The sequence below is a fragment of the Entelurus aequoreus genome, linkage group LG25, assembly GCF_033978785.1.
Source record: "Entelurus aequoreus isolate RoL-2023_Sb linkage group LG25, RoL_Eaeq_v1.1, whole genome shotgun sequence".
Classification (NCBI taxonomy): Eukaryota; Metazoa; Chordata; class Actinopteri; order Syngnathiformes; family Syngnathidae; genus Entelurus; species Entelurus aequoreus.
Window position 1 is genome coordinate 37,806,253 of NC_084755.1, and position 23,508 is coordinate 37,829,760.

Below are 23,508 nucleotides of genomic sequence, written 5' to 3' on the forward strand. Positions count from 1 at the left end.
ACATTTTGAACAAACCGTTAAGTGAATCTTTTTTGAAGTGTAAACCACCATATCTCATTTTCACATTTAATATTATTAACCAATGTTAATGATAAAATTCCACATGCATATTCCCCTTCAACACCCTTGTAGATTTCATGAAGCATTTATTTTGTAAATACGTTTTGTTCTCTTCTGCATCCATGGTGACTGCCATCAGCCTGTCATTAACATATCAATGGTGGTACCCGTTACTGATATTACTCACTGTTGTGATTTTGTAAGTACAAAAAAACATGCAGAATTTTTCTAATAGCCCTGCCCCCCATTGTCTCCCCTTCGGCTTTAGCGGGAGGGGTGGAGGAGGACCTCCATATTCTACTCAACCAGCGGACCCCCAGATCTCCCCAAGGATGACGGATGATTATGCAGGGATGCAACAGCAGAGCCTGCACAGAGGCCTTCCACACTCCAGTCAAGTCAGCCCGATGCTGGCTTACAATGCTCGGAACAGAGGGACTGTAGAGCCACTGCCAACACAGGGTAACCTTCATAGTGGCAACGGCAACAACCTTTACAGGAAGGACACAATGGATTATTATTTTTCAGTGGGTGGGAAGGACCGGAACAGGAGAGGAGGTCTGGTCTACGGGGCAGGATTTGGATATCCTAACATCGATGGACACATACCGCCCCAGTACAGACATTCTGGCTCTGCATCTGTATTGTCTCCTGGAATAATGTCACAATATTCAGTGGACTACGGACCCAGCACTGGGTCAGGTGGAGGATCTGGAGCATTCTCTCCTCGTCAGTTTAATATCAGTCAGAATCCTGCATTGCAGACTATACCGGCTTCTCAGAGTCGCCAACATGGACAAACCTTTTCTTCAGTGCACCATGGGCAACAGCATAGGACGTATCCAACATCTGGGCACAGAATGACCCCTCAGTACCCACAGTACTCTCCGCAGGCTGGAGCATCCACGGGGTCATCAGGAATGTACAGCCCCCCTCCACAGAGATATCTTGATGGAACTGCGAACACCAGTTTTGATTCCAAAGTAAACAGTTCTCACAGTGTCAACTCGAATGCAAACTCTGCCTCTGGTTCAGTTGCTGGTAACAATATGGGGCCAGTAGAGAATGTTCAACAGCGTTACCATGCCTCAAATTATGCTGGATATTCTCCACATACACACCCCCTTCACAAACAAGTCACACTACAGCACCGCAACTCGCAGCACAATTTAGGTGTGGGTTATGACAACCCTCTTAAAATGCAGCACCAGGGTCCATCTCCAGGTTCTGTATATGGTAAACATCACCAAGGGTCCAACCCTAATATACCCATTGCAGCATCTGAAGAACTAGCCAAATCCCCAATGCATGCTAATTCCCAACAAAACCAGTTGAACCAAAACCTCAGCCCAATATCCAACCCTTCCCCGACTGCCTCTGCAGTACATTCCCCGAGTTGTAGCTCCACACCTTCCCCATTAATGGGTGTTTCAGAGACCTATGTGAACCCCTCTGGTCCTTCCCACCCTCCCACATCTAAAGTCCATAGCAGTCACAGTCATAGACTGATGCAGGCTGTGTCACAGTTAAGTCCTACACCCAATTCAAATAGTAGCGTCAGTAGTTGTGGCAGTCACAAAGGTCACAGCATGAGCACTGTTGGAGTAAACAGTATCCCACCAACAAACTGCAACAAAATAGGTGTAAGTTCAGGACTTGTGTCAAGAGAGGAAGGTTCATCTGTTTATTCATCTCCAGTTGTGAAGATGCAAGATGCAGGACTGAATAGCCTTAATGCTTTGAGCTCCCAAGTAGCCAATTTACCAAACACAATTCAACATGTGACGCTTAATGACAATGTGCTCTCACAGAAGAAAGGGAAAGATGGCGGACACGTGCAACAAGCAACACATGGTGTTCCACCATCACAACCAAGGAGTAGAAATGCAAGCGCGGCCTCAAGCACAAGCACAGTTAAAGATGTAGTGGGAGTTGGTGATGGTGCCAGTTTAGACACGGTTGCTGTTGAAGGTTCTTCTTATATGTCAGTTGGGTCCTCATCAGAGACCAAGACCGAGCAAGAGGATCATTTAATAGAGGCTGAACATACAAGACGGAGGCAAATGAGTGGTGCAAGCAGTGGATCTGAACCATATTTTTATCATACTCCAAGTCAAACCCAGGCACAAACATCAGCAAATGCCAAAACGTCCACTTGCAAGTCATCAGCAAAAGAAATGATTTCAAAAACAAATGAAGTTCCCACTGCTTTATCAGCATCTCCCACTTCTGAGTGTCAGTTAACAGAGACTGTGCTAAAATCACATTCAAAACTGACTGTTTCTTCATCCAGGTCGTCTAATATTCCCCTTTCCCAGCCAAACTATGTCTCACATCCTCGTTTGGTAAATAATACCCCAAAAGGTGATAGGAGTACAGAAATAACGAATGAACGCATCAAAACTGAAAATGAAGATGAGGTTGAGAAGATGGAAAAAGGAAATAACCCAATGTTATGTACTGGAGAAATCAACACAAAATATGGCCATGGCAAAGAAAATAGATTGCACACTGCATCCACTGCACACAATGACGGTGAACAAAAAACAGCTTCTGAAGAACAGCAAAATGTTGGTGTGATTGTTTCAGTTCGTTCTGAGGGAAGTCATTTTGAGAAAGGCAAACAACCGCAGGATCTCTCACTGAAAGAAAAGCAGGCACAGTCTTATTTAAAGGAGTCTAGTCATAATGGAGAGGAAGGTATTGATCTGAGTCGGTATTCATCTCGTCACTCAAAATCCAATATCGAACAGCCCCAAAATCTTGCCCAGTATGGACCACATAAATATAGTTTTGGAGAGTCAACGTATGGCTCAGATTTGTCTGTGATGAACAAAGGAAGGACTGGCCCAGCAGGTGTAATGGAATCAAGTTCCAGAGGCTATCAGCAATCTCACACTGGCTATGGCCCTGAGCATTCAAAAGATCTGAGTTCTTTAGCAGAGGCTTTTGGGAGGAAAGGACAAGCTGCAGGAACTAAAGGTCAAGAGGACAATTCGCAATTGCAACAGTTTCCTAGCCTTTTACAAGAAGTTCTTCAAGGTTATAATTTAGACAGACGTTACGGTAGACCAGAACAGCCATTTCCTGCACATCTTCAAGTTCAACAACAATTTCAGACAAGATACCCATATGGACTGGTAGAAAATCTAAGAATGGTAGATGGAGGAGCCAATGACACTATGACACAAGTTGGAAAACCACAACATCCAAACCACAGACTGGAAAGTAAACCCAGTTTTGCAATGCATCCTCAATCCTCTCTGAAGTCAGAGCCTTCCATCTCCAAAATATTGCAAAAGACGGCAAAAAAGGAAGGGGATTTCTCAGAAGATAATTTACCACAAACATTGGAGGCACAGCTAATCCAACCAAAGCATATCAATTTAGCAGACTATTCTCTTCCACAAAGAAAAGTGTCAAATGCATCGACTTTGCCCTCTGCTGTGCAGGAGCTCCTTCTGCAAGAACCTGAGCCACTAAAAGGCTGTACTGGTCAAGCAGGATCTCAAAAATCAGAGCGACGCTCAGTCATCTGTGATGTGTCACCAAATCGACGTAGCACACCTGAAAGGGACCGGGAAAGTAACAAAGAGCGAGAGAAAAATCAGATTGCCGCCTCTGTAATTCAGCATCCATTTTCTTCTACAACATCTGTCAATGATCTGAATAAAAATGACATTTTAAGAAAAAAAGTGGTAAAGATTGAAGCCGCGTCAACTGATACTGGTCCCAACACAGATTTTCGTGGTAGTGGTCGAACTAATGATACTGATATGGAATATCATTCAAAGACAATTTTGTTAAATTCGGAACCGTATAGGCAGATGCCCCATCCTCTAAGCTCCAATCCGTTGTCATCACCATCAAGACATCAGTCATATCTTCAGGGTGTCGATTTATCAACAGGTGATGCCAACAGTTTTGCTGCTTATCGGTTTGCAGATTCGAGAGAAAGCAGTATTATGGCACACGGCAACCCTCATTTTCCTTCCCATCATCCCTACCACAACTTATCACTCCAGAGCCAAGCAAATAAGATTCAAATGTATCCTCACCCTCGTGGACCCCTTCAGCATTCGCACGAAATAAGTGATTGGGTGAAAGCAATGAACAGGTCTGCTAAGGACATGATGATGATGCCTGTTTCCTCCCCAGTAAGACCTAAAGTCAGCCAGTCAGAGCACAGACAAAGGGTGGCTACTCAATCAGACGTGCACAGTGAACAACATGGGACCAAAAATTTGCTTCATCAGCAAAGCGGATTCTATGACATGAAAATGTGGGAGTCAACACACCCTGGAAAAGAAGGTCCTAGAGTGATTGAGACTGACTCTTGCTACAGGACGCAACCGCCTCCTCCATCATCTGTCCCTGTATGTTCCCAGGGCATTTTCCCTCATCAAAAGACGCATGTCCCAAATACAGCTGAGCCTGAGGAAACTAAACACCCCTGCCCTCCTCCATGCAACTCTACTAAACCTCAAACTGACATAACCTCTACTCAGCCACAGGTGCTGCGTCAAACTAAGTCTGGGGGACCTGCAGAGACAAATCCTCTTATATTGAGGAGGAGAGTTCGTTCTTTTATTTCTCCCATTCCTGCCAAAAGGCTACTTCAAGATGCATCTCAGCTCAGGGCTGCCGCAAATTCGCATCAGTCCCCTGGGCCGCACTCTGAGTCAAACCATCACAATGAAGATGAATCATCGTGTTCTGACGTTCCACGGCTATGTTCCCCTTTGCATAGTGATAATACCTTTCCCAAATCTCTATCCCCGTCGAGTGGTAATACGAAGGCCTTGCCTCCAAAGAAAGGACGAGGTTTGAAACTAGAGGCTATTGTTCAGAAAATATCACCAAGTGTTACTAGGCCTGCAAGCAATGTTGATGATGGAACCAATCATTACCCGGGCTTTACTCACACAGCTATCCCAAGTTTTAGTGATTCACAAGACAATGACATAACCCAATTTCCCAGAGTTTCAGGAGGGGATGATGCTTTTATGGAAGACAGTCGCTCATTAAATGACATGATGCCCTTCAGAGGAGTTGATGAGACGGCCCCATTGCCTCTCTCTATCTACTCATGTGAACCTCACCAAACGACCCAAACCCTCAAACAAAAAGACTTTGACTTTGGATTAGGAACTTCTGTGGTGTCAGCGTCTGGTGACAAGGAAGACTTTGCTTTGCTAGGTCCTTTACCACCACCGCCACCCCTTCCTCGTCCAGTCCAGGGTTCTCCACCCCCATCGTCATCTGCCTTGTCAGACATTCAACATTTCACCAACACTTACCAGCAGCTTGAGACAAGAAGAGGAGAGCAATCTGCCACTAACCTTCTTCGACAAAAACTTCAAGAATCTGGAATGGAATTTGATGATTGTACCGGCAGTGACTACTATAGAGCTACCTCACCACATCATAGCCAATCTGAAGGACATGGTCTGAGCAGACATCCGATGTCCTCGGCTCGGTGCAATCTGTCTGCCCAAGACTCTAAGTCTCTGGACAATTCTGTGCCTAAAGGCTATTTCCCATCCGGCAAAAAGAAGGGCAGGCCAGTAGGGAGTGTGAACAAACAAAAACGCACTCAAAACCAAGGCCAAACACAAGGTTTGATCCAACCTGAAGCTCAAAACGCAAATCTGAATTCTTCTCAACCTCCACTAACTCCCATACCAGCAGCCCCCATAATTTCAGAAACAATGTCAATTCTAAGCAGCCCAGAAGTCTCCGTCACAGCTTCTATCTTGGAAAGCAAAACTTCTCCCCCTCTGACCCCACCCATTTTAACCCAGGTCGTAAAAGTGGATGTTGAGAGTGAAACGATCCAGCCAGAGCTGGAAGTCAAGCCTGTGAGACGGCGGCGCAAGGGTTTGAAAGATGAAAATGGATCACCAGAAAGAAGAGTGCGTCAAAGGGTTAGAAGAGGAGGGCCTGCAGCATCACAATCAGCCACTACAGAGGACACAGATACACATGTAGAGGCAAAAGGGGATAACAGCGCAAATAGAGCATTCTTACATCCAAATCAGAAAGGCCTGTTTATACCACACATACATGTAGAGAACAAAGTACCAGAGATTGGGGCAGTCTGCACAATTGTAAATGCTGAGGATGACAAGTTGAAAGGAGAGCGTAATGCAGTTGGAGGGAAAACAGGTGGAAGTGGAAATGATTCCATACCAGCTTCAACTCTTTCCTCCCATGTATCCAAGAGAGAATCAGAAAGGAGAGAGGCGGACGAAGTGGAAACGACACTTCAGTCAGGAAAAGCACTCCCTTCATCTGGCTATCTTGTTTCAGGGCCTGTTCATACAGAAACAAAACACTCTGGCCGCCAGCTTTGCTGTTTATGTCAAAAATGGGCTAATTACAAACACCTTGGAGATCTTTATGGGCCTTACTATCCTGCCGAATATGCTGCAAAGCTTCCCAAGAATCAGCCCCAAGTTAGACAATGTCAAACAACCACAGGCACAATCAAAACTGGACCAAACTCAGACATCGACTTTAATACTTTGAGTACTTTCCAACCCCCACAAACACAATATCCTCAGATGACCAGACCCACAGTGATGAGTAACTGTACGGTTAGCTTAGATTCAAATCTAAAATCTCTTTCCACTGCAGTAAGAACTGCTAACTTCTTAGCTAGTAATGAGGATATAACTGGTGAGCCCAGTGCCACTGATTTATCTTACACCTCCAGCTACAGTAATAACACATCTCTAACCTGGGACATGAACCTTGATATCAGACCTATCCCAGAGCTAAAGAGAGAGCCAGACTTTGAGGTTGAACAGCAACAGTTTCCTACACAGCAGCAACCACATCCAGCGGATGAACCTCAACAACGACCACAACACCGGAAGCTGACCTCACATCCTCGTTTTAAACGGAGGCACAAATCTAGTGACAACTCTCCTAGAATGGTACCTTCCAACAGTAAGGCCTCGTTGCCCTTCCAGCCTCCACCGCCAGCCTTGGACTCCCTGGGACCGTTGGCACAACTTGCCCAGTTGCCTCAGATGCCCATGGACCCAGAGGAGTTGTGGGTTCATGAAGGGTGTATCGTGTGGACAAGTGGAGTCTACCTTGTCAATGGGAGATTATATGGCCTGCAGGAGGCACTGGATGGTGCCAGAGAAACGGTACGTGTTATTTTTAAGACTATTCCTGAGAACAGTAGTGGTTGTAATGGTATGATGACACAAGGGCCTTTATTTCTCAGAGTTGTTCATACTGTGAGATGATTGGCTCTACCCTGGGCTGCTACACTAAAGGCTGTACACTTCGATACCACTATCTGTGTGCCATTGAAGCAGGTAAGCGACCGCCTTCAACACTGGTTCCGTTACGGTAAAAAGGTTACGTTGCAAATGTTCTGATCATCTACTGAAATGTTCTGTCTCCCTTCTAGATTGTTCTCTTAACGAAGACAACTTCTCACTGCGATGTCCGAAGCACAAGGTAAAAAGCAGAAGCAGCAAATTTAGAGCATAGATTTAACACTTTTGTTCCGCGTTTCAGGTTATTACTGATCAACTTCTTTGGTCAACTCTACCTCAAGCAGGTTACGCAGGGCGTCGGGCCGGCCAAACCAACGTACTCGGAGCAGTCAGAGAGAGGGTGAGACAACTGCAGGAGTCTGGATGCAGTAAGTATAGATGTTGGATCTATTAAAATACATTTATGGTGCAGTTTGAATTTGAGGTAGTGCAAAATAACTGGTTTTAATGATCATGAGTAACAATAAGTTTTACCCACAAACTCAACAATGATTTTAACAAAAAGTGTCTGGAAAGTTTTTTTAGTACATGGTATATCTGGGGGTTGAATCCGAGAAACTGGACTTGGAGCTAGACGAAAGGGACAACCTCTTCAATGAAATGAAGCGAATCGAGTTGCCCTGATTAAAATATTTAGATAAACAGCAAGTGCAATTCAATAAGATAAAAATATATACATTCAGCTTATTTTTTGATTAACTCAGTAGGTGAGTTTAATAATAACAGCAGGGCCATTTTTTCTGTAGACCATCTCCCAGCCTGGGCCAATAGTTCCAATAGGCATGAAACACCCGTCGGTCTACGTTCCCGCCATAGCTAGGAGTCTTCATAGTGGGCGGACTTCCCCCACGCACCACAACGTGAGCAGCATCGGTGAGACGCTGTCTGTCTTCATGGCGCACTCTTCTTCTACCGCAGCCATGTCGCTCTCCAATAGCGGCACCCTGCTATTTTCTGAGCAATGGAAGTCACCTTTATCTTGTTTTTGGCTAATTTTGTCAAATTCAAGTTTGACAAAATTGCCTCAAAACTTAGCACCCACCTCGTGGCGGCATAGCTCGCAAATGGCACATTAAAGAACGCGAGGTGCATTTACGGACATACGTTATTTTTGTTTTGAAATGTTCTATAAAAAATGGACCGACCAGTTGAGAATCACTATACTAAATTACGTAATATTTCACAAACACAAACAACTTTTACAGTGCTTATTACAGCCAGAACCTTGTAGCTGTTATTGTAGTTTTTGTGTCTATCTCATTGGTATCTACTTTTACAAACCATTTGTTGTTATGTTAGCGATCAAAAAACAAATTACATAGCAGCAGAAATCTTCATGGGTTGTTTTCTTCCCATCTGGATTTGCTTTCTGTGTTGTCATGTATCTGCAGGAAACATGCTTTTATTTCCTGATCGAAGTGTGGCTTTTCATTAGGAGCCATTTAATCGAGCACATTCAATTTTTTGGCCCCCAAGGTTGCTATTGCCTCTTCCATTTTCCCGGCTGCTATTGCCTCTTCCATTTTCCATTTGATTTGATTTAATGAATACAACCATGTCTGGACTGACTGCACAGACTACCAGGGACTTATTTTAGCTTATCATCTTGCATTCTTTTATTGCTGCGGCATACCAATATTGCAATACTCGATTGATATATTGATCTTTATAACCTATGATGTGTATTTATTGGTGTCAAACAAAAAAATACATATAATTTTGGAGCATGACTTACCCAGAGAACAAACACTGTTTAAGTGTAACAAACCTGTAAGCAGGTGTTTTTTTTAGGTTTCTGACAAACTATTTTAAACTCATTGACTGGAAACACCACATGTCATGTCTCTCAAGTAGATACAATATGTTAAGACAGGGGTCACCAACGCGGTGCCCGCGGGCACCAGGTAGCCCGTAAGGACCAGATGAGTAGCCCGCCGGCCTGTTCTAAAAATAGCTCAAATAGCAGCACATACCAGTGAGCTGCCTCTATTTTGTAAATTGTATTTATTTACTAGCAAGCTGGTCTCGCTTTGCCCGACATTTTTAATTCTAAAAGAGACAAAACTCAAATAGAATTTGAAAATCCAAAAAAATATTTTAAAGACTTGGTCTTCACTTGTTTAAATAAATTCATTATTTTTTTTACTTTGCTTCCTATAACTTTCAGAAAGACAATTTTAGAGAGAAAAAAAACCTTAAAAATTATTTTAGGATTTTTTAAACACATATACCTTTTTACCTTTTGAATTCCTTCCTCTTCTTTCCTGACAATTTAAATCAATGTTCAAGTAAATTTATTTTTTTTATTGTAAAGAATAATAAATAAATTTTAATTGAATTCTTCATTTTAGCTTCTGTTTTTTCGACGAAGAATATTTGTGAAATATTTCTTCAAAGTTATTATGATTAAAATTCAAAAAAATTATTCTGGCAAATCTAGAAAATCTGTAGAATCAAATTTAAATCTTATTTCAAGGTCTTTTGAATTTCTTTTAAATTTTTTGTTCTGGAAAATCTAGAAGAAATAATGATTTGTCTTTGTTAGAAATATAGCTTGGTCCAATTTGTTATATATTCTAACAAAGTGTAGATTGGATTTTAACCTATTTAAAACATGTCATCAAAATTCTAAAATTAATCTTAATCAGGAAAAATTACTAATGATGTTCCATAAATTCTTTTTTTAAGTTTTTCTCTTCTTTTTTTCGGTTGAATTTTGAATTTTAAAGAGTCGAAATTGAAGATAAACTATGTTTCAAAATGTAATTGTAATTTTTTTCGTGTTTTCTCCTCTTTTAAACTGTTCAATTAAGTGTAAATATCATTAATTATTAATAATAACATAGAGTTAAAGGTAAATTGAGCAAATTGGCTATTTCTATAAAATATCCAATTTAAATAAATTTATTTAAATAAATTATTTATTTAAGTGTGTATCAAACTGGTAGCCCTTCGCATTAATCAGTACCCAAGAAGTAGCTCTTGGTTTCAAAAAGGTTGGTGACCCCTGTGTTAAGAAGAAGTAGAACACATAAATATTTACCATTGCAGTAGAAAAATCAATATTAGGGCTGTAACGATTAACGTCATTAATTATCGTAAAACCGTAAATGGTAAAAACACTACGATAAATTCACTGACCTGTGATACTACTGTATCGTACTAAAGAGCGTGCCGATATATAAGCCGCACCCACGACATTTTAGAGAGAAAAAATATGTTCCCTATATTAGCCGCAACGGGATATAAGCCGCAGGTATATATATGTGGCAAAATTAGTTATTTACACAAAAATATTTTGTAAATGTTTATTTACATACCTTAATTGTTTCCAAACGGTGTCTGTAACACAGCAGTAAAACGGCTGATCAAATAAAACAGAAGCGGAAGAAGCGACACATTCAAAATTATTTCTTTTTGAAGATGAAACCTTATTGTAGATAAGAACTCTGTTTCTTGTACCACAAGTAGAAATTTAATGTGCATATGAAAGCAACACAAGCATTATAAACAAAGTAATATGGCAGAAACAAAATAATAACAAAAATACATGTGAAAATTGTCCCAACTTTTTGTCCATATAGATAAAAATAGTGTTCATATATGAGATCTAGTCTTACACATAGGGAAATTCAGCACCACAGTTCGCTCACAATAGACAATAAACACGTGGGTATTTTTTACATGTGAATAAAATAAATACAGTCTACTATACAGCATTATTCACGTGTGAATAATATAAATACAGTCTACTATACAGCATTATTCACGTGTGAATAATATAAATACAGTCTATTATACAGCATTATTCACATGTGAATAACATAAATACAGTCTATTATACAGCATTATTCACATGTGAATAACATAAATACAGTCTATTATACAGCATTATTCACATGTGAATAATATAAATACATTATACATTTAAGTACAGTCAAAAAGGAACATATGCAGTATACAATCTGATGGCTGTCGGTATGAAGGATAATGTAAAGTACTGTAGCTCAATTGTTTAGACAGTAGTGTGTTTGTACAAGTTTAGATTGGGGAATGACGCTTCGTAATGGGGAAAGTCCTTAATGTCTGTTTACATGTTAGCATTTATGCTAGTTAGCGCTAGTCAGTTCGTTGGTATCCAAATGCAGTTATGAATAACGGCGCTTTTGATAATTGTATTCTAATACAGCAATACTAACCGTTGGGAGTTTAAAGAGGTTATCATTACTACCGTTTATTTGTGGTACAAATGCCTGCAGACCGTCTCGCTCGCCGAACACGCGCATTAAAAACGCAAACTTTATCATCAACGTAAGAGCCACGGCCCCGCCTCGCCTCACATAGATTTAAAGACACTTGATGAAGGACGAGATGATTCACCCGCTTCTTTTAATTCCGCTAGGGCACAAAGACGCTCAGCTGCTGAACCCGATGATCGATTTATCGACGCTGGAAAACTTGACGACTTGATATTTTTTAAAACATGGTGTTTACTTTTTGGGATCAATATAAAACACAAAGCAGTTTGGCTAATGAATATAAAGTCTAATAATCAAGTTGTGTTCTTCTCCAACCACACCAAGTGGTTCAGTGCAACAGTTTGGCTAACAAAAATAAACGGAGTGATACCTCGCACATCAAATACACAATCTTTGTGCCTCTTACAACTCAGCGTGTTGATACTTCACAGCCTGCGTTCAGTTCGATGAGATGACAAAACATTTTGGCTAGAGTTGATGTTGTTGGAACACTAACAAAGTTAGCAGTTAAATAAATAGACGAGTGAGCATCCCAGTAAATAAACCAAAGACTTTATAAACAAGTTGTGGCAACGTTCCCGGCACATCGCCTGCTGCAAGGTAACTCTGTCACAGCAGCTGAGTGAAGGACGCTGTGTTGAAAAAAATAATAAAAAATGAAAGCAACTCCAAATACGTTTCACCTTTGCTGTGTACGTTATGTGCGGGACAAATGCGTCTGTCTCTAATATTGTCCACACCTGTTGCCATCTAATAACAGAAGCGCACTCTAAAACGCACGCCGTGACTCCACAGTAGTAAGGCGAGTGAAACGAAGTAAGGAAGGAAATCGCCGTAGCAAAGTCTGTGTAGTAAATGACGTTTTTTGGGTCATTACAAATCTAAACAGTATTACTTTACCGCAGTGTATCATTATCCAATATTTGAATTGATCCGCCCACCATTGTCTACATTCAAGACCTCGAGCTTAGTGGCGTGTAGTACTCGTCCTCCAGTGATAATACTACTTTTTTTTTCTTCTATTTTATTTACAAACATCCCACAGAATGTCAGTCAGTCCAAAAAGGTAATACGTATTAATACGATTACAAACCAATCCCAGCCCCGCAACACTCCCAATAGCAATTCACATAGCAATTGAGAAGACACAAAAACACAAGGAAAAACTAAAAAGTACCGTATTTTCCGGACCATAGGGCGCACCAGATTACAGGGCACAATGCTGATGAGTGGGTATATTCAGGTCTATTTTCATAAATAAGGCGCAGCGGATTATTAGGCGTATTAAAGGGATGTTGTTAGGATTTTTTTCTAAATGTAAAAGACTTCCTTGTGGTCTACATAACATGTGATGGTGGTTCTTTGGTCAAAATGTTGCATAGATTGTTTTACAGATCATCTTCAAGTCGCTTTCTAACAGTCACTTCAGGATGCGCCGTTTTGTGGGCGGTCTTATTTACGTGACTCACCTTTGACAGCGTCTTCTCTTTGTCATCTTTGTTGTAGCGGTGTAGCGTGCAAGGACGGGAGTGGAAGGAATGTCAAAAGATGGCGCTAACTGTTTAAATTTCATTCAGACTTTACTGCAACAACAACGCATTGTGTCCCATGAAAAAACATACGACTGGAACTCTCTAATAACTAAAGTTCCTTGGGTGAATTATATATACCCACTATACCGGTAGTTTTTAGCGCTTTCATAGCCAGTCTACTGACAGATATAGGTTAGAACTTTACACTACTTTATGTTACAATTGCCCCATAACAAGAAGATAGAGAAAAAGAAGAAGCTTATCGACTACGTTGTCGGCACAAACTACGATAGCGGACGTGCGCACATTTTCAGGACTTATGCAGATCCCAAAAACAGATCAGCAAGTACCAGAAGGTAAGAAAAGTTGGTTTTGCATGATACTGCAAAACAAAACACCAGATTATGTGTCCGCTAATGGGTGCCGTTTTGCGGTCCTTATACACACGCTATAATAATACTTGTACTTCTGTAGATCAAGCGGTGAGGCTTCAAAGTCGTACTAAAACATTTTGAAAGATTTTTGAGCGCCATGTGTAATGTTCTTTATTTTCAATGGAACATATAAAGTTTTGTTGTTGTTTACTAGCGTCATATTGCAGTCTACACAAATCTCTTATGTGTGACTGCCATCTACATATCATTACACCATGTACCAAATAAAATTGCTTCAAGGTCGGTAAGCACAACCAGAATTATTCCATACATAAGGCGCACCGGGTTATAAGGCGCACTGTCGATTTTTGAGAAAATGAAAGGTTTTTAAGTGCGCCTTATAGTTCAAAAAATACAGTAAGAAAAAAGAATAATATTAATAACATGATCAATAATAATACGAATATCAACATAATGATTAAAAACATTAAACCACAAACAAACTAATCACTGTTAGTATAACTCATCATTTCCATGGCCATCACAGCCATGAATAAAAATCAGTACCAGTCATTATGAGTCGGACTATCAACATCTATCCATTTTTTAATAACAATGGCATAGATCCATATGCGTTATCAAAAAAAGATTTGTCGAGTGATGTTAAGGATTATCCGTCGGTCTGCTGCTCCAGACATCATTCTACGCGACAAAACAGATGAAACTTGGAAAAGCATGGAGGTCTACAACTTCTTTGTGTGTGGCTGGGTCAAGGATATTGGTATCAAGACTCTCCCGGATAAAAATGCATCGTTTTTCTCGAGTAAGGTTGTATTTCATGAATTAACTTTGCGTCTACTGCCATGTTTGTTGTTGTTACACCCGCCGTTTACGAGTACGCGTGTTTTTCCCTGTCTTTATCAAATGCCTATAACTATAGATGTCAATATTGTGTATGTGCTGAAAGATTCATTTATGATTGTTTATCAAAATATAACTATAGATGTCAATATTGTGTATGTGCTGAAAGATTCATTTATGATTGTTTATCAAAACATAACTGTAAATGTCAACATCGTGTATGTGCTGAAAGGTTCATTTATGATTATCAAAATATAGCTATAAATGTCAACAGTGTATGTGCTGAAAGATTCATTTATGATTGTTTATCAAAACATAATTATTGATGTCAACATTGTATGTGCTGACTACGATTGTTTATCAAAACATAACTATAGATGTCAACATCGTGTATGTGCTGAAAGGTTCATTTGATTTTCAAAATATAACTATAGATGTCAACATTGTATGTGCTGAAGATTCATTTATGATTGTTTATCAAAATATAGCACTAGATGTCAACATTGTGTATGTGCTGAAAGATTAATTTATGATTATCAACATAAAGCTATAGATGTCAACAGTGTATGTGCTGAAAGATTCATTTACGATTGTTTATCAAAATAGAACTATTGATGTCAACATTGTGTGTGTGCTGAAATATTCCTTTGATTGTTTATAAAAAAATAACTATAGATGTCAACATTGTGTATGTACTGAAAGATTCATTTATGATTGTTTATCAAAATATAACTATAGATGTCAACATTGTGCATCTGCTGAACGATTATTTTATGATTGTTTATCTAAATATAACTATAGATGTCAACATTGTGTATGTGTTGAAAGATTCATTTATGATTGTTTATCAAAATTTAACGATAGATGTCAACATTGTGTATGTGCTGAAAGATTAATTTATGATTGTTTATCAAAATTTAACGATAGATGTCAACATTGTGTATGTGCTGAAAGATTCATTTATGATCGCTGCCGTTAGTAAAACCTTAACTCTCTTAGGTTTTGCTCACATTTGCCTTTTTTATGTGTATGTCCTATAATAATGTTTATTGTGTGTATGTCCTATAATAATGTTTATAGTTTGTATGTCCTATAATAATGTTTATAGTGTGTATGTCCTATAATAATGTTTATAGTGGGTATGTCCTATAATAGTCCCGAATATTCTAAGTCAAGGCCTGGCGAAGATATTTAGTTACTTCAATGGATATTTTTTATTCACTGTTTAATTCATGGGTTGAACTATAATGGGATATGAGTTTTGATCCATATGGCCCAGCCCTACACTGGTGTTGGCGACAGTGCTAGCACAATTTAGGGATGTTCTCTGTTTATTTGAGCGTTACAGTAATATAGTATAGTTAATAAGGCTTTGTGTTTACATGTATATACAAAACCCAAAACCAGTGAAGTTGGCACTTTTGTGTAATTCGTAAATAAAAACAGTTTCCAAAAACAATTTGAAACTTGGACTCGTCAGTCCACAGAACACTTTTCCACTTTGCATCAGTCCATCTTAGATGAGCTCGGGCCCAGCAAAGCCGGCAGCGTTTCTGGGTGTTGTTGATAGATGTATTTCGCTTTGCATAGTAGAGTTTAACTTGCACTTACAGATGCAGACACAAACTGTAGTTACTGACAATGGTCTTCTGAAGTGTTCCTAAACCCATGCGGTGATATCCTTTACACACTTATGTCACTTTTTGATGCAGTACCGCCTGGGGGATCAAAGGTCCGTAATATCATCGCTTACATGCAGTGATTTCTTCAGATTCTCTGAACATTTTGATGCTATCACGGAGCGTAGATGGTGAAATCCCTAAATTCCTTGCAATAGCTTGTTGAGAAATGTTGTTCATAAACTGTTGGACAATTTGCTCAGGCATTTGTTGACAAAGTGGTGAGCCTCGCCCCGTCCTTGTTTGTGAATGACTGAGCATTTCATGGAAGCTGCTTTTATACCCAATCAGGGCACCCACCTGTTCCCAATTCGCCTGTTCACCTGTGAGATGTTCCAAATAAGTCTTTGACTTTTTTGCTACTTGTGCCAGCTTTTTTGAAACATGTTGCAGGCATCAAATTCCACATGAGCTACTATTTGCAAAAAAAAACAAGGTTTACCAGTTCAACCGTTAAATATCTTGTCTTTGCAGCCTATTCAATTGAATATAAGTTGAAAAGGATTTTCAAAACATTGTATTCTGTTTTTATTTACCATTTACACAACGTGACAACTTCACTGCTTTTGGGCGTTTTTACATGTTTAACTTGTTTCTTTGTTTGTTTATTAATAGTGAAATTGTGATATATATAGGACATTTCATATTGCTACTAAGAAAAAAAAATTCTTTAGTAGCACCGGTGCTAATAGGGAATGAGCTAAGCGTACAGCTTTTTGGGTTCTACCTTGTTACTGTTTACCAAATGAATAGAAAATACTACAATACTGTATTTCCATACTACACCGGTGGTACACTTGTGATTTAGGGCTATATAAATAAACATTGATTGATTGATTGATACTAGGGAATGAGCTCAGCGTACAGCTTTTTCATTTCTACCTTGTTACTGTTAACCGAATGAATAGAAAAATACTGTATTTCCATACTACACAGTGTCTGTAATGTGTGTTTTCTTTTTGTGGGTAGGTTTGGACAAGGGACTAAGGGATGACACTTGTTGTGAAGAAGAGTTGCGCAGGACCCAGGCGGAGCAACACAAGGGAATGTAGAATTTCAACACCGATCCGCATCATTCACACTCAAGACATTACCCAAAAGAGATGCTTTTTTTTGTCTCGGAGAACTCTTATTGCGCTTTAACTTCAAAGCAGAAAAAAAGACAAAACCACGCCGCATAAAGGAGCAAAGCTGAAGGAAAGACTTAAAAAAAAAAAAACAAAGAAAAAAAAACAAAGAAAGAAAACACTAACTGAGATGGAAAGAGATGTCAAACCAGACGGAGGAACAAAATAACTTTTTTCCATGAAGAACAAAGGGAGATAAATTCCTTTCTGGGCTGACTTTGATTTTCTCGAAGTGTTAAACTCTCGTTTATCACCTGTTTTATCATTTTGTTTATCCGGAATCTATTTTCTTTTAAGGACACCTGTTGAGAGCGTTTTATCTCATGATATCAGAATTCATATCCTAGCCCTCCATTATTATTTTTCTATCCTCATCAGTATTTACCTAAAATGATGAAATGGATGTATCTCACTTTATATTCAGTCTCAACCTTAATTGGCTGCTTATTTGTTTTGTTTTGGGGTTTTTTGTTTGTGACTTTTTAATCTTATTTTCCCGGAGGGAAGAGAGCCAGATTCACGTCTGGAACGTCAGGGTTGAGTTTGCCACAAAGACATTTATTGCCTTGGAGAATGGACATCTGTTGCCTTTCAATAGAGTGTGTGTGTGTGTGTGCGTGTGTGTGTGTGCACGTGTGTGTGTGTGTGTGCGCAAAAGAGAAAGTGCTATACCATGCTGGTCCTTTTTGAAAAGTGTTCTTATTTTTCATCAGTGAGCTTTTTACGGTACAGCAAGTAACCCTGAAAATGCAGATGGGCACGGTCGTATTTTTTCGTTTCGGGAAACTCGGCTGTGCAGGCGTCAGGTGACTTGACGCGGTTGGCCCGACGGGGGCCTGTAGGGACCAAGCTCCAGCAAGTACTGTCGGGGAGATGGGGAATCCATTCAAAAGAGGCCGTGCCATCCAATTTTATTGTGACTCGTACACGGTGTTGTCTTGACCATTTTTTATTGTTATTCTTGTAAAAAATAAAAAAATCGAGCTAAAAGACGGCAGTTACACTACCCGAACCATGCTGTATCACACAACCTGTCAATATGTATATGAATTATCAATACACTTCAAAAGCTTCAACCATGCTTTGCTGGGTTTTTTTTCTCACTACTTACATTTACTGGGCAACAATGACCAATTGTTTTTCATTCTCTTGATTAAAATTAAAACATACATTTGAAAACTTTCCGAACACAACTCCAACGAAGGATTGAACCCAGTTACCGTACAAGCAAATTGCACCAGTTCGATGTAAGAGCCCGTGTTTTTACAGTCAAATATCGGCACTAATGCTGCGCGTCACAGGGGACAGAAAGAATAACTAGGGGAAATTGCCATTCTTATCAGTGACGGAGCAGGAAGGGGCTCAGAATACATTTGCAGTTAAATTTCATATGAAGTACGCCGGGTATTCATCAAGATTTTACAATCTTTGCAAGCTGGGCAATGTTTGCTGTGGTCTGGAACAACATGGTACACAAACAACTATCATAAATGCAGCCAATATTACATACAGACATACTTGCCAACCTTGAGACCTCCAATATCGGGAGGTGGGGGGGGTTGGGGGCGTGGTTATTTACAGCTAGAATTCACCAACTCGAGTATTTCATATATATATATATATATATATATATATATATATATATATATATATATATATATATATATATATATATACTGTATGTATTAAGATTAAAGAGTAAAGTACCAATGATTGTCTCACACACACTAGATGTGGTGAAATTTGTCCTCTGCATTTGACCCATCCCCTTGGGGAGCAGTGGGCAGCAGCGGCGCCGCGCCCGGGAATCATTTTGGTGATTTAACCCCCAACTCCAACCCTTGATGCTGAGTGCCAAGCAGGGAGGTAATGGGTCCCATTTTTATAGTCTTTGGTATGACTCGGCTGGGATTTGAACTCCAATATGTATATGTATGAAATACTTGACTTTCAGTGAATTCTAGCTATATATATATATATATATGTATATATATATATATATATATATATTTATTTATTTTATTTACATAGAAAAAAAATTAAAATACTTGAATTTCAGTGTTCCGTTGGCTATCCATTAGATGGCAGTATTGTCCTGTTTAACTTCTCCGTTCATTGGGCAGGCAAGCTGTTTATATTGTGGGAGAGCGGACGTGAGAACAGGCTGTCCCCACTCAGTCTCAGGTCCGCATTGAGCTGGAGGGGGCGTGGCCTCCGGCTCCGGCTGAATACCGGGAGTTTGTCGGGAGAAAATCTCTGCCGGGAGGTTGTCGGGAGAGGCGCTGAACACCGGGATTCTCCCGCTAAAAACGGGAGGGTTGGCAAGTATGCATACAGATAATGTAAATATAAATTAAACACACAGGACATAAGTAAAGGAAATTAAATGAACTTAAATATACCTACAAACGAGGCGTAATGATGCAATATGTACATACATCATCATCATCATCATCATCATCAGCCGTTGTCAGTCCACTGCTGGACGAAAGCCTCAGCATGTTTCTGCCATAGTGAACAATCTCTCTTGGCGTACTCTTCATGCTGGTTATTAGCCTACACCTTCCACGCTGGCTTGGTGCGGGTTGGAAGGGGTATTTTATATCAGAGATCCTTCTCCTAGACTAATTGCCTTACTGGGCTGTTGAACTTAGTCTGTCCTGTTGGTTGTCCGCACCCCAATTACCCAGGGACCCGCTCAGCTTTATGGCGCTGACCGCCCGCCAGTCACAAGAGAAGGTGCAAACGGTTCTTTGTGTGCATTTTATAGACGTTAGTTGGGACTCACTAACCCCACACACAACCTCCCATCTCATGCCTGGATGTAGTTTAACGTCATACCCAGGACAGGATATGTACATACAGCTAGCCTAAATAGCATGTTTGCATCGATTAGCCAAATATGCCTGATTAGCGCTCCACACAAGTCAATAACATCAACAAAGCTCCCCTGTGTGCATTCATGCCCAGTATAAAACGTTTGGTGGACAAAATGAGACATAAAACAAGTCTGTCTGTGGCAGCGTCAGAGAAAGTTGTACATGTAAACAAACTACGGTGAGTTCAAGGACCGGCAAATTTAGTAGGACATGACGACACTCGCCAAATACTCTCGTCGGTGAAGCATGTTTAATATAAACAGTGGGATTTGTAACAATTAGGAAGGTTTGTGTCATGTTTGTCCTCTACAGAAACCATATTAAAACAAAAAATATATATTTTTCCCCCCACCCATCTTTTTCGTTTTTCATACATTTTTGAAAAAGCTCCAGGGATCCACTAGGCCGGCGCTAAAGAGCCGCGGGTTGCAGGCCCCAGCGGCCTAACAGGACAGCGACTGTGAAACCATATCACTGTGTCATGGTCTCTTGATTACATAATTGCCTCTTTCGTTTGATTCTGATGGGAAAATTGCTTTGCGATCATAAAGCACTCAAGCTAAGCTATTCACTTAAAAAAAAAGAGTTTCAATGACCAAAAAAAAAAGATTGGTTTAGCTTTTAAGAACTGCACTTACATGCGGTAAAACATTCTTACTGTTATTATTAAAACACACTTAGCGAAGGTGACAAAATGCCTTATTGCACGGCTAATCAACTGGCGGCCAAATCCGCTGTTGTAAAGAGGAACTGGGACCTCTAGAAACACATCGGCATTTTACTCTGGCTAGCAAACACGGAACACTGGGGTCCAAACTCGTGATTTGATCTGAGGCGTTCCTCAAGACACCCTTTCAAGTCCTCTCTTTTTTGGAAGTTATTTTTTGTAATGTGCTTTCTGTAACTAAGGTGTTCTTTAGATTCAGTCAGTAGTCACGTGTTCCACTTTAGTTAGACTAGTGGTGTTCCTCAAGGTTCCTTCTTAGGTCCTCTCTTTGTCATCAATTGTTCAACTTCTTTAGTTAGACTAGTGGTGTTCCTCAAGGTTCCATCTTAGGTCCTCTCTTTGTTATTTGTTCTACTTCTTTAGTTAGACTAGTGGTGTTCCTCAAGGTTCCTTCTTAGGTCCTCTCTTTGTCATCAATTGTTCAACTTCTTTAGTTAGACTAGTGGTGTTCCTCAAGGTTCCATCTTAGGTCCTCTTTTTGTCATTTGTTCTACTTCTTTAGTTAGACTAGTGGTGTTCCTCAAGGTTCTATCTTAGGTCCTCTTTTTGTCATTTGTTCTACTTCTTTAGTTAGATTAGTGGTGTTCCTCAAGGTTCCTTCTTAGGTCCTCTCTTTGTCATCAATTGTTCAACTTCTTTAGTTAGACTAGTGGTGTTCCTCAAGGTTCCATCTTAGGTCCTCTCGTTGTCATCAATTGTTCAACTTCTTTAGTTAGACTAGTGGTGTTCCTCAAGGTTCCACCTTAGGTCCTCTTTTTGTCATTTGTTCTACTTCTTTAGTTAGACTAGTGGTGTCCCTCAAGGTTCCATCTCAGGTCCTCTCTTTGTCATTGTTTGTTCAACTTCTTTAGTTAGACTAGTGGTGTTCCTCAAGGTTCCACCTTAGGTCCTCTTTTTGTCATTTGTTCAACTTCTTTAGTTAGACTAGTGGTGTTCCTCAAGGTTCCATCTTAGGTCCTCTTTTTGTCATTTGTTCAACTTCTTTAGTTAGACTAGTGGTGTTCCTCAAGGTTCCATCTTAGGTCCTCTTTTTGTCATTTGTTCAACTTCTTTAGTTAGACTAGTGGTGTTCCTCAAGTTTCCATCTTAGGTCCTCTCTTTGTCATTATTTGTTCAACTGCTTTACTTAGACTAGTGGTGTTCCTCAAGGTTCCATCTCAGGTGCTCTCTTTGACAGTGTTTGTTCAACTTCTTTAGATAGACAAGTGGTGTTCCTCAAGGTTCCATCTTAGGTCCTCTCTTTGTCGTCAATTGTTAACTTCTTTAGTTAGACTAGTGGTGTTCCTCTAGGTTCCATCTCAGGTGCTCTCTTTGACAGTGTTTGTTCAACTTCTTTAGATAGACAAGTGGTGTTCCTCAAGGTTCCATCTTAGTTCCTCTTTTTGTCATTTGTTCAACTTCTTTAGTTAGACTAGTGGTGTTCCTCAAGGTTCCATCTTAGGTCCTCTCTTTGTCATCAATTGTTCAACTTCTTTAGTTAGACTAGTGGTGCTCCTCAAGGTTCCATCTTAGGTCCTCTCATTGTCATCAATTGTTCAACTTCTTTAGTTAGACTAGTGGTGCTCCTCAAGGTTCCATCTTAGGTCCTCTCATTGTCATCAATAGTTCAACTTCTTTAGTTAGACTAGTGGTGTTCCTCAAGATTCCATCTTAGGTCCTCTCTTTCTCATCAATTGTTCAACTTCTTTAGTTAGACTAGTGGTGCTCCCCAAGGTTCCATCTTAGGTCCTCTCTTTGACATTGTTTGTTCAACTTCTTTAGTTAGACTAGTGGTGTTCCTCAAGGTTCCATCTTAGGTCCTCTCTTTGTCATCAATTGTTCAACTTCTTTAGTTAGACTAGTGGTGCTCCCCAAGGTTCCATCTTAGGTCCTCTCTTTGACATTGTTTGTTCAACTTCTTTAGTTAGACTAGTGGTGTTCCTCAAGGTTCCATCTTAGGTCCTCTCTTTGTCATCAATTGTTCAACTTCTATAGGTAGACTAGTGGTGTTCCTCAAGGTTCCATCTTAGGTCCTCTTTTTGTCATAATTTGTTCAACTTCTTTAATTAGACAAGTGGTGTTTTCCTCAAGGTTCCAGCCCCCCAGTTCTTAGCTTTTTGGAAATGTGGCCCCCAAAATAATTGAGTTGAATATCCCTGCCTTCTTGACGCAAATTTCCGGGTTTTGAGTTTGACACACCTGTGCCGTGACACGTGACCCCCGTCTGGAAAACAGAGACCATTCCACAAGTCCCGTGGTCCACAGGGCGTTGTTGCATCCTGCGATCATCTGCAGGCCTTAGGAAGGCCTAAAGTAAGTTGACTCGTTTACTTTTCGGTACTTTCTTATGATGCAGTAAGTTGAATGATGCGGACACGTTTGTTACTGTGTACTTTCTAATACGCTTCTGTGTTGGAGACTCCAATATGTAAGTAATATGCAAATATAGTTATTTGATACTTGTTTATATTGACACATTTGCTGCGATATTGTTCAATTAAGGACATGTACGCCTAGCTTGTGTGCTTAGCTGTTGTGTAGCTGCTGGCTTCAGATAGTCTATTTCCTCGCATGTTTACATTTTGTAACTGACTTGACTAAAATACGAGAAAAGACCAACCTCATGTGCTTATTGGAGGACATTTACAGTAGGAAGGGGATTGATATGTGCCCATTCGTCACGTTTACCTGACACATGAAACCTAACACATACACTATTCACTTTAGCTTCCA

At 40.0% G+C, this 23,508-nt stretch overlaps 1 protein-coding gene across 2 annotated transcripts; it reads left to right on the forward strand.

Annotated features, from left to right (window-relative positions):
- Positions 1–275: 275 nt before the first annotated feature.
- LOC133642679 (transcription factor 20-like) lies at positions 276–18,271 on the forward strand. 2 transcript variants are annotated; one of them, XM_062037028.1, is made up of 5 exons: positions 276–7,220; positions 7,301–7,394; positions 7,490–7,539; positions 7,600–7,726; positions 17,033–18,271. In XM_062037028.1, the coding sequence occupies exons 1-5, from the start codon at positions 276–278 to the stop codon at positions 17,113–17,115; spliced, it is 7,299 nt and encodes a 2,432-aa protein (XP_061893012.1). In that variant the 3' UTR covers positions 17,116–18,271. The 2 variants fall into 2 exon arrangements, with proteins under 2 accessions (XP_061893012.1, XP_061893013.1); XM_062037029.1 differs by having other exon boundaries at positions 7,640–7,726.
- Positions 18,272–23,508: the final 5,237 nt, after the last annotated feature.

Coding starts and splice junctions, on each gene's coding strand:
- LOC133642679 (XM_062037028.1), top strand. CDS start 276: ATGCAGAATTTTTCTAATAGCCCTGCCCCCCATTGTCTCCCCTTCGGC. Junction 7,540..7,599: donor TGCGATGTCCGAAGCACAAG/GTAAAAAGCAGA, acceptor TCCGCGTTTCAG/GTTATTACTGATCAACTTCT. Junction 7,727..17,032: donor ACTGCAGGAGTCTGGATGCA/GTAAGTATAGAT, acceptor TTTTGTGGGTAG/GTTTGGACAAGGGACTAAGG.